Raw genomic sequence first — 12,882 nt, forward strand, 5'->3', positions numbered from 1 at the left:
TACCTTTGCGATCGACCAGTAGATCACTATCGACATATTGGGCACCCCTGTTTTAGAGGATGGTCACTATATAGTGATGGCATTTGGGGATCTCCGGAGGCTAAAATGGGCTGTCTTAAATGTGACATAAGTGACAATGAGCGAGTTAGTATTGTATTCAGCCACCGGCTCCGGCTCATTCTCATTAACATTCTGCTTTTGGTGATTGGTAAGGATCCATTGTTTTAGACAGCAGGGCAAACAGGAAATGGCCTTGGCTGTTTTATATAGAGGTGAATGTTCAATTAAGATAACGTTTTTCATATAATGAGCACTGGAAGAACTCCTCTTTTTTGAATGGATTTATCAGGAGATACACAAAAACACCAACTGGATATGGTACACCAAGATTATTGTGAGCCTTAGATAGGGGGGGGGCGATGAGGTAGGTACACTACCAGTGTTCTCCACTGCATAAGCCTGTGAGTTTTATTATAGTAATGATGACACTGCAGCTGGTGAGTCCAATGGCTGTTGATTTATGGCCCCCAGCAGCAGGGTCATTTAATTTCCATGTATAGTGGGATCATTTTGATTACGTACCGCTCATTTCGGCATCAGCAATGGCTCCTGTGAGTCAGTGTAAATGTTCATTGCAGAGCACCACCAGATGTTTCCAGCAGTAAATTATCAGTGAGAGCCAGCCTCTGCGGACAGTTAACTCATACTGTGTACTTACAGATAACTTAATAAATGAGTGAATAACGATTACATGCCATGCGTAAAAAGTCTAATTTGTCTGACAGATTGTTTATTTCAAAAGCACCAGGAGAAATATTTTCTCTTGCCCAAAGTGTTTTTATTTTCTTTTTTTTTTAAGGAGACAGTAACTCCCTAATTGCATGAGAGATTATTTAGTTTATCTCTTATGGGAGTATATACTAACAGTCAGATACCAGCGGTGACTCTACAGTCACAGTTTAAAAGCCATGCCAGACTGCTTTCTGTTTGGTTGTGATAAGATGGATCTTCACCTCTGCTCACCATTCACTCTCGTAGTTTAACACTGCAGCACCCAGGAAGCTCCCTGTTCTACAAAGGTCATGGTAAACACAGCGAGATCAAGGTATTCAATCCTGCAAATATTGTCATCCTTTGAAACCTTTATTTTAGAGATTTTCTCCCCATCCTTTGTATTCCGAGTGCACTCCTAGGCCTGTTCATTATACTGTGGCCTTGCAGGATGGTCTGTTCATTATAGTGGTTTGATTGAAAAGACAGTGGCCAGAGGAGAGAGATGACCCTCTCTCCTCTAGCCCTCTCATTCTGATTGGGCTCAGGAAAGATTTTATTGGAACAAAGAAACCCTTCAAGAGCACCTACCCAAAGGACAGTCTTATGTCTTGCATTGTTTAGAGTATTACTTTAAAAAAAACACTAAACAGACATTCTCTCTTCTCTCAACATGATTCTCAAAATGGAACAGCACAATGTTCAGATGGCATCCTCTGATAATGTTGTGGTTGGTGCAGAAGTGTGCTTGGTCAGCCAAATCCCCGGTCCCACAAATGTGTCTGCTGTGGCAGAGATTCCAGCTAGGAGTTACAATAAGCCTGCTCTCATTACAGTCCAGAGGAACATGTGTGTGCGTAGATACGTGCACACACACACACACACACACACACACACACACACACACACACAAAGAGAGAGAGACAGTGAGAAAGAAGTCCCTCTGGGCATTTGGCTGCAGCACTGGTGAAGATAAGGTAGTCTGATGTCTCCTGACATGGCCAATGATTCATAATTGAGGCAGGACAGCTGTTGCTAGCTGCACTGACAGGTTCCAGGGTGGATGACAGATGATATGGTCCTCTGGGGCCAAATGTTCACCGTCCGTCCACTGTCTGTTCACCTGTCCTTCACGAGCCTCCCTGCTATATGTAAACCAAGTGGTCACAGACTATAATATGATGAGAAGTTGCTGCAATATCAGAGTGTGTACCACACAGCAGATGGACACACTGACATAGGCGGGCATTTAGACTGATAGACTACTAGAAATGTTGGATTACACATACAACAGAAAACTCATAGCAATGGAAGAGGACATCATGACTTCATTCATTCATTCATTCATTTAGTACTGATGGATCAAATGAGGGCTTTTCAAGAGAGCACATTCCCAGAAGTTACTGGCTCGAAATAGCTAACTTAGAAAAATATTGTTATTCAATCATAATGTTGGAGGTAAAGAATCCCAACTGAGCACATGTGTATACATCATTTTTGAACATGCCATGAATGCAACTGGAGTAATGAAAACAGAGGAAATTTCAACCAGTTTCGACCTGCAATGTTTTATTTGTAATAAAAGAAAAGTCCCATTTACTGTAAAGGTGTCTCGTCAGATGGGTGTGTTTTTCCCCACTGTAGTTCTTTAATATTCCAAACACTCATTGCAGAGCACATTTTACATTCCTTCTTGTATTGTATTATTTTTGAATTATAATGGCCATCCTTGGAGCAGCCACAGGCTACAGGGGAGAATGCAATGAGCTAGGATTTCCACCAGTTCCACAGAGGGCTTTAGCAAGAAGGACATTTGATTTCCAGCCTGATTTTTTGGGAGAGATGGTTGATGGTTAAAATATGTATGGACCATGGTGAAATATCAGCCATCTCTCATGGACTCAGCAGCTTTACATAATAATGGAGTCAACAGAAACACATCACAGAATAGTAATTTCAGAATGAAATTGAGAGATGAAGGAAATTATAGGCTGAATCCCCAATAAATACAACCTGGCTTAGAAAAAAACTGAAAAAAACATTAACTGGCTTCATTGTAGGCTTGAAAATGTTAGAGTAAAATAACAAGGTACACTCTTACATTATACATACACCAAATGTCATGTTCCGAAAATGTTTGAAACTGAAGCTACGTCAATCAAGACTGGAATGCAAACAATCAACAATCACAACACAATCAATCATGGATGTAACTGAGCGTTGAGTCTCCAGGGTTGTTTAAATTTGTCAGAAAATCAAGTTAATCTGAGCAAAATTGCAGTTCCACATTGCCTGCATTTCAGTCTTATTCCTTGAATATATGAGCATGAATGTTAAATTGAAGGAGAATCACTGTGCTGCACTGCGGGGTGAATTATGAAGTTATAAGATGAGCAAGTAGCCGAAGTAACCTGATTTGCAAAACATCCAAGCCCTCCATATTAACTCAGAGACAAAAAAGGCAGAAGTGGGGAAAAAAAGAACTGTGCCTGAGGCTTTGTCATTGCCGGTGCCCTTGAGAAACAGAGAAACAGCGATTCTAAAATCATGTGACATTCCATTATTACTCACTGTGACACTGTTGTTTAAGGCTCCTGCAACAACTGAACTACGTGAGCTACAATGACAAGATGCACAGTTTTTATATTAAAACATACAGAAATCACAACACACAACACAAACACAGGAATATCTGCTGTTTGACTATTTTGATCTGCTGTTTGCTGTCTCAGTTTGGGTGAAAACCTCCGGAGTGGTTTTGCGTTTAATTCTGGTCGTGATAAAAATCAAATCAATCAAAGTGGCTGACCTCGTGGATCATTCAGGAAGGAGTCACCTCTAAGCTCAGTCTCAGAGTGTCCATTAGCCTTTCTGCACTCATTGTCATCTCCCCTTTCACTGAGTGACAGTTAGTCGACCCGACCAAATTCATTTTCCTGCTGCTGTTGTGCAATGTGCTCATCCTGCCCATGTCTCAGCTTTTCCAGGCTGTTGCACTAACACTCCTGCACACACATTACCTCAGGGACACCAGCCTATGGACGGCAGCCCTTTTTCTGCCTCATGGCAAACCTGAGACCTGAGCCCACTACCTATGACAGCATTAGCTTTCAGAACATGCTATGAATTTAACAGAGAGCTTGAAATGGATGTGGCTGATTTAGCTTTGATGGTGCACTTATCTTTCAAGACAGGAGCTGGGTCCTTTTTCCGATCTGGTTGCAAGTTCGTTGAAAATGATCAGATTCATTGAGCTCTGAGCGTGGTAAACATTTAATCTATCTGGCTAATCTTACATTTAGTCATTATTTGAGTATAACGATATTATCTATGCTGAAAGCCCACCACCACCAAACATACTACCTAAATGAGTCAGTAAAGGATTTAGCCTTGATAAGAATATTCAGTCCTGGATGATCCCTTAATGTCTAATAATAATAATCTACCAAACCCTGACATTATTAAAGACTGCCATGAAAACTCAAGTGAGGGTTAGAGCTTTTTTTATTTTCATAACACATAATAATAATCATGAACTGCTGTTTGATTAACATACCTCTTTTATAGATCTATGGGGAATTAATCAAAATGTGTCAGTACTCCATTATCCAGACAGTTTAACTACATGCAATCCTCCCGAGGTTTCTCCACCAGATTTAGCTGCAGATGCTGTTCAAACCTGTTGAAGACATAAAGCACTGCTGTCAGAGTGGCTTACAGGCACAAGGAGAACACAGAAAAGAGGATGAGTCAATCATGCAACAAACCATGCGCGGAATGACCCAGACAGATTCTACAATTACTCAAAAAACGTGTCTACAATCCGTGGAGCAGGTTAACAAAGAAATGACTTAAACCAAACATATCCCCTGCGCAACTGTGTTGTGAGACAACTGAGCAAAGTAACACAGCGGGTGACCCATTTTTTCACAGCAACGTCATTAGACTAAACTTGGCTTTAAATGGAAACACAACATTGGTGGTGCTGAATTAAGATCCCATCTGGTGTGAACTGAGACCTCAGAAGTCAACAGCCCCCAGGTTTGTGTGAAATGGGATTTCTTTCATGTCCATTGCTGGTTTAGCTAAAAGGCTATGAATTTCGCCTGGTCTTGGTCTTTTCAAAGAGTGGACAGAAATAAATGTGCTCATCACAACAGTGCTAAAAATACAATGCACTGACTGTCACCTTTGATAATTCTTTGTGCAATGTGTTACTCTTCAAAGGCCCTTTGCAAAAGGTAAGTCAGCCAACCATTTGCTAGCATGACATTTTACATGACGCACAGAGGTGCAGCCATAAAGGCCTTTGTGTAATCATATGGCCTGGTCTCTTCTTTTCCAGGTGCTGAATGTGAGTGTGTTGGAGGGAGAGCAGGTGACAGTCGAGGATACGGGTGGCCGAGAACCTTTCATCCTTGCCAATGAGTCAGTCTTGATGAGGGGCCTCATTCTACGCAGCTGGAGCAACCAGATATCCATCCGATTTCGTAGTGACCAACAGCACAACTCTGGATTAATCCTGCTGCATTACCAAGGTGAGACAGTACCATGCTGGTGATGTTGTCACATTGCATAGGTCAAACAACTGCTCAGCTTAGCCTGGCTCACAATGGATTCATATTGTTTGCAAAAAAAAGAACTTGAACCAGCCTTTATGCTGACATCTCACCTGTCATTGTGTTTGCTCTCAGCACTTGTTGAATTTGGTCGTGCAAACTAAAAGAACAAAAGAACAAAAGAACAGCGTCATTTGGGTTGTGAGACAATCTTAATTTACAGAAATGTAAAGGCTGCTTCTTCTGCTTTGCTTCTTATCATTTTGCATCTATCACCCAACAAGATGGGGAGGGAAGAACTGTCACTGCAGGAATGTACTCTTATGCTCACGTCATCAAAAAAGTACTAACTAGGTCTATTTTATCATCAGATGCTCTGATCCAAAACAGTGTAATTCACAGTTGCACAAGCTTTTTCCTTGCCTGGAAACCAGACGAATCTGCCAGAACAAATAAAACATGAGCTCACAGCAGACATATTTCTAGCCTTGCCTCGGTCGGGCCAATCACAACCACTTATCTAATATGGGGCGAGTTAGATACGATGACTGACAGAGGAGCACCTTTGAGGCATTTTCGTAAACAACCAAGATGGCTGCCACTGATGTGGAACGTTCTGTTGAATCCGCTATCGCGTCACTATTAAACGAACTGGACTTCTAAAAGAAGAACAAACAACTGCATTTAAAGCTTTTGTTGATAAGAAACACGTGTTTGCCGTACTTCTGACAGGACGGTCAGTGCTACGTCATACGTTGGTCTGATTGGTTGTAGGTCTATCAAATTGCGCCTAGAGGCATTTTGGTCAGCGCCTGTTGATATTGCCGCTTGGAAATCGAAAATGAACAGAGAAGTCCCAGACTAATTCGCATTTGCAAATTGGTCTGGTGATGGCGAAGCCTAGCTTTATCCCATGTTTGTCTGTCTGAAGATAGCTTACTGTTGGAATTAATACATCCAATAGTTTTGTGAGCACTGAATTCCATTGGCCTTTACAGAGATTAAACTATACCGAATTAATGATTTAATGTGATCAAATAGTAACTATAAAAGTGTGAGACAGCAGCAAAATCTGTCAGCAGAGATACAGTAGTTACTGTAAGTTATTGGTGAACATGGTGCTCCATAAATTCTTCCCTCTCTCTCGCTTTTTTTGTGCGTGACATTGATCTCCCATGTCTGCAACAATGTCTGTTTATCTTAGCAATCACACAAAGTGGCCGCCAATTACATGCCCCATCGATTTGAGTTGATGGTGGAAGCTGGTGAACAAAACATTCATTCCACCACATTACTGTAGCACTTTCATCAGCTGGAAAATGAAAGCGACCATCAGAACAGTGCTGCTGACGTGAGATAAATCAGCCCAACGCTGATGGATGTGTGAATATCGGTGTGCGGTCAGGCTGAATGATGACAGTGAGGGGTCAGTACAGCTCATACAGGGTGATGCATAGACGGGGACAGATGGTGACAAATAGTTGAAATATATTACAGTCAGTAGATGTACTTTTATCCTTCATTTCTCCTCTTTGCATTCAGTCAGTCTTATTCAGCATAATTTTGTGTGAGAGATTTTCCCAGGTTTATTAATGGACACCCTGTATTATTTCTTTGACTCTTTTGTATTGTTAAAAAAAAACCTATTCATCTGGCCATCCCATCCCCATTCACCGTTAAATAAACCCAGTGATCGCACAGCTCTATGCACGTGATGCTGAGAGGGGTCTGCGGGCAGACTCGTTGGAGACACTATACGGGGTGCTGATGCCCGTCATATTATTAATGAAGCTGCTGGCTGCTGCTTATTTTGTGACCCACGCAGAATCTGCTCACACCGCTCTGTAAGGAACATGAATAACCGAGTGGTACCTTATGTCCCATACATCATCAAGACTCAAAGAGGATATTGTGCATACAGAGACATGAATAACCAGGGGTCTTATGTTCTATATCCTATCCTGAATATGATTAGAACCTGAATAAGACTCATAGCAGGGATGATAGTGTGCATGTAAAACTACCCATTGATAATTGACCATGTGTTGATGATAGCAGAGACCAGAAATTGAGCAAAGCTGAAAAAAAAGGAATAAAACTCCGATATCATTAAAAGGGGCACCGACGGATCTCTGGCCAAGGGCACCAAAATGTCCAGAGAAGGCTCTGGGTTGCTTAGTGTCTAATGTCATTCTCATAGTTTACTTGATAAAAAGAGGGCTTTCATCTTAACATGGACTCAACACAGCACCTCCAAATCCTTATTTCTAGATCCTGTTGTGTCTCATGCCAAGACATTTCTGGGAACTTCTCAACTGTTATAACCCTATGAAACCCTTATAAAAAGACTTTCACATAGACAACCATCTGTATTGTGGTTGTTGCCAGTAATAGTGGCATATTAAAATGCACTGCAGTCAGATGTGTGGAGTTAGTTGTCCACCAAACAAACTATTTGATTTGGATATTGATGGGACAAATTCAGTTTACACTAATAAGAAAAAATGCAACGAGTAAATTTCTAGAAGACTAGACATATTAGAGACACAGGATATTTCAATTTGTGTTCCTCTCCTTGGTAAGCACAGTATCACCTTGTCTTTTATAATGGGTTGTGAGAAATGTGATTGGACAAGCGTGGAGAGGGAGACAGAAGTGTGGAGAGATGGATTTCAGCTCAGGGTAATTAATATCTGCTACAGCGTTAGCTCTGCCTGCGATGGCAGAGTGATGGATGCCTCTATAACATCAGCAGTGAGCCTGACACTTGGAACATGATTATAGGTGTGTTTTACTGTTTATATGTATGGAGTGGGAAGTAGGAGTATGGGACAGGAAAGAGGCGTACCACTTTCCTTGTACATCCTTATCTTTTCCTCAATACACACACACACACACGCACACATCCTCATCTACGTTGAACATCCAGCCGCTGCAGAAAAAAATAAAAGGCATGCATGCATGCAACTAACAATGCAAAAACATAAAATATGAATTAATGCATCCTGAGTAGAAACAACCCTACTGTATATGCACGCAATCAGTATTCTTTGCTGGTGATATAACAGATTTAGCCTACCGGGTTTCTCCCCACAACTCTTTATTTTACTATGAAAATAATCAGAATTGCAATTTGCATGAATCAGAAAACCATAATACAGACAATTGTATTCATTTATTTACTATCTTTTTTTTCCACACTAAAAAGAACAATAAACTGTGATGTTCTACACACTGGATTCATCATTGTTATTGTAATGGTGGAATCCATATGTTGACAAACAAAAACACTTTATTATTCACTTCATAGGCAGGTTTATTACTGTAATGACACGAGTCCAAGTTATTACTTAGGAGGGAGGATCAATATGAAAAGATTCATTGCCTAGCTATTCAATCTGCACTATCATGACAACATTTTCAATACTGGCACAAATATTCCTGGTTGTGTGCAGATATCAACCTGCAATGTATGTGTAAATGTACATACTTACTGTTTTGTAATAAGAATCGGCTGCAATTTTAACCCCTAAAACTTAATTAGTGTGCTACAACGAATGCAAGTGTGTTGAGAGGATACTTCATCCTAAAGTGTTAGCACCCAGATGAGCAAACTAAATACAGAATAGGGAATTGAAATCACTACCATCCTTCTGAAAGCATAATGATGGGTTCATTACAGAGCTGGCATGCAAAAGAGTTTTTTGGCAAAGAGTATAATTCTACCAGTAAAAGATATATTCAGACTTTCTTTTTTTTTAGCAGAGGGGTCGCGGAATGCTGTCATTTCTTAAAAAAGAAAAATAATTTGTATGCATGAGCATTGTGGGTACTAATAATTAAACGTAAATTAAATAAACGCTGCACATGCAAATGTGGACAACCCACAGGTCCAATCAAATTGAACTTGATTTATGATGGACTTCAACCACAACCTCTCTGTTATTTAGTTAGATGAAATGATTGCCATCATATCTGACCTCTCAACATCTATAGGTGACTCTATAGTGCATAATAAATGGCATTGCCAATGGCAGTGATGTTTTACAGGAGTTATTGATTGGCTGTAACTAATAAGCTGGGCTGACAAGTGAGGTGGCCAGAGGACCTCTGCCACTGGCAGTGATCCACCATTTGCCACAACGTCTCAGTATTGATGAGATGCAGACTCTAGTCCAAAGTTATTTCTCTTTAATAGCCTTTATTGAGTAAATGACCATTAAAATCGAGTTTTTAACCCAACCACATAAATATCAATAGACCATATCATGGAAGAACTATGGCCTGGCTTTCCACAACTGAATCACTTTCCCAGAGACAATGCTATTGATCTTTCTGTAAAAGGTTGTGCTTTGGTGCACAGCCAGGACAAGAGGCTTGGATACAGTGACAGTCGCACTCTCCCACAAGTTACCTGCTAACTGCAGGACTACTGTCATGTCAGTGCACTGAGATCTGAGTAGACATGACTAGTCATCAGCACTTCTCTCCTTGGAAACACATTTTACTCTCCATTGTAACATATAGTGGATAATATTCTCCACATATACTGTCATTATATATAATAATAACAACCAACAATACATTCATTATTTATGTACCCTATTTCATTATCTCCTGCCCTATTTATTTCCAAGTTTTATCTCATTCCAGTTCTCTACCTGAGGGATTCAGGCAACACTTGAGATACAACAGTGCAACAGTTTATTGAAATTGAAATGCATTTTATTTGTTTGTCCCAATACAGTGGATAAGTTACTATTACTGCCTTCATCACCTCATCCATTGTACCCTAGTCAACAATATTTGTCCATTATTGGTTGAAGAGAAGCATTCTCAATTTGAAGTACTCCAGCAAATGGAAAATGTGCAAACAGCAGAATAAGGTTCATTAATGGGAGGAGTGTGTGAGTGAAAGCAGGAGTCACATGCAGCGTTCTTTCAGAAAATGTTTACTTTCTTTAAACGATTTCCGAATGTTGATATTTAGCAACTTTTGATTGATGAAGATTCATCCATATTTGTTGACGCAAAAGATAGGTGAGAAAGGGCAGGAAGCAATATAAACAGAAACACTTTATATTAAAAAAAGGCAAGACAAATCTGTTGCTGTTGCACAGATAAGAGAGAAAAAAATCACAAACGCAAGACAGGATGTGTTCCTCTTGAACTCTTATGAAGTACTGTGAAATGACAAAAATAAAAGTGCAAAAAAAAAACATTTAGCCCATGTTCAGATGCCTTATGATTATTTATTGGTTGTGACAAGCTACACATAAAAAATAACTTTCTGACTTGAAACTATGTCATTTAAATCCCAAAGGCTTTTATCATTTTTGTGGACATCTATTTTAAAACAATATTAAACAAAGCACCAATACATGTCATCTATAAATGATGTTTGTGAGGCATTACAACACTGACGTCAGTAATGTCCCCTTGTTACACCTGTGATGCCCTCCTTCATCTGAACGGCATCACTTTGAAAGAAATATCGGAACGCAGGAGAGTAATGCATCATTTCCACACCACGTTTTTCAACTAGAACACCCTGTTATCTATTTGACAGTAGATAATATTTGACAGTATCACTTATTTACTTAGAGATTCATCAGCATGGCCATAACCACAGTAGTTTTGTTTAAATCAGTTTAAATCTCCGTGATTTAGAAAATGTGTACATTTTACTGCAACTTCCTGTCTATGGTTGACACTTTTTGTCTCTCTGTAAAAGCTTAAATTTGATCTGAAATGCTAGTCTGTACTTCTTGTAAAACTGAAAGTTTACCTGAGTATTACCAATGAGACAATTTCTTCTCCTCTGCAGGGAAACAATAACTAAAGACATAAGCTCCACATCTGTTTCCTACGGCCTTACAGGAATATCAGCTAATCTTCCTGGGTGTCTGCACCGTGGATCTATTATTTGTAATGGCAAAACAATCAGACTTTATGGCCCAGCACCACATCTACTGGAATGGAGGCAGCACGTAATTTAATACTTCAGGAATTGGCTCCGCAATTTTTTGCCTCTGGCTCTCCCACTGCATGCTCAATGGGGATGTAAATGCTGCTATGATAATGGCAATAACTAGGCTCATTGGAGCTAGTGATAAACTATGAATTGAATGGATGACCCAGGGGCAGTGTAGCTCGTCCCTGTGGCTCACTGATTTACTGCAAAGGAAAGGCCTGTTTCATTATGGTGCGAACCAGTGGCTTGTGTAAAAGGAAAACCTAAATCGGTAGATTAAAACATGGTAGATGGGGGCAGTTTCACAAGCCTTTATGGCCGTTATGCATTTGGGGCTGTTTTCCCTCGAGTTCAAGTTCAAACATTGATAGAATAACATTTTTGAATATCCAATTTAGCTTCAAGGTAATGCCAGAAAGTGTCGTTTGTCATGACTGGCTGGAATGAAAGCACTTCGAATCCAACCTGCTGCAGAGGGTCTATTCTCTTTTGTGCCATTTAACCTCCACTTGCTCAGCATCTGAGACCTCAGAGCCCAAATATATTAAAGTATTCATGTGTGTGTGGACCAACAACCTTGTCTATCAAGTGTCAGCTTTTGCTTTCTACATGTGGCCGACTGCTCCGACTCTTAACAAGTGATGGTAAGACGCCAGGCCTTTAGCTGTTTCATCATGGAACCTGGGTCGATATCTTTTAACAGTTGCTGTTTACTTCGTCGGGACAATTTAGATTGGGTCAGGCATGTTTTAAACTATCTCAAAATTAAACCCTGTTCTATTGTGACTTTCAATTTCCTTAGCAAAGATTAACTTGATGTTGCCATTTCTACCTCTTTGATTCGTGCCAATAGAAGCGCATGTTGCCGTGATAGAAGACACAGTTCTGTGATGTTCAATTTGATAAGAATCAAGCAAAAAAGCAAGCAAGCAAGAAAGAACGGACAACACTTCAGAAAGTTTCTGTAGACAGGCTCACACCAAACACCCCTTCAACTATGCAGCTGAAAATTGCTGTAGTAGATGTCTCGATTCTGCAAACACCAAATAACCTTATCATATTAACATAAGTAGATTAAGGTGTTTACATGGCCCATGCCCGATTATTATCATAATTGCTTTTAAGACTGCAAATATAATTTCAACGCAGACAGGTCTTCCAGTGTGCCCCTTCCCTTTTTTTTCTCCTTCGATTAGCTTTTATTTAGGCTTTGTGTGCACTCCATTAAGCCGAAACAAGACAAGTTTGAGTAAAGTTGCAGCTCTTAAAAGTTTTCTGCCATTTCGCTGGTGCACAATCACACTGTTATTGTAACCCAAGCCGTAGTGGGTCCAATTATGTTGCTTGTTTTGTTGTCCACACATTTTCAGAAGTTTAAAAGTTTTAGTCTGGTCATTAAAGTGCCGACACTAATGAGGTAGAACAGTGTGGTTGTTAGACAGGAAGAGAAGGCTGTTTAATAGCGTCTATTACAGACTTGGTTAGCGCACTCCATTATCCATGTGAACTCCATCCCATCCTACACCATTCATTTAAAAAGACAGGGACAGGACAACAATGCAAAGCAAGTTCAGCAAC

The 12,882-nt window shown here is 40.1% G+C and overlaps 1 protein-coding gene across 1 annotated transcript in view; it reads left to right on the forward strand.

The window, feature by feature from the left end:
• Positions 1-12,882, forward strand: part of LOC139295039 (seizure protein 6 homolog) — a 37,246-nt gene that overhangs the window by 9,120 nt on the left and 15,244 nt on the right. Inside the window, exon 3 of the mRNA XM_070917104.1 lies at positions 5,117-5,309. Within this exon, the coding sequence (XP_070773205.1) occupies positions 5,117-5,309 (193 nt within the window). The remainder of the gene's footprint in view (positions 1-5,116; positions 5,310-12,882) is intronic.

Source organism: Enoplosus armatus, chromosome 13 (assembly GCF_043641665.1).
Source record: "Enoplosus armatus isolate fEnoArm2 chromosome 13, fEnoArm2.hap1, whole genome shotgun sequence".
Lineage (NCBI taxonomy): Eukaryota > Metazoa > Chordata > Actinopteri > Centrarchiformes > Enoplosidae > Enoplosus > Enoplosus armatus.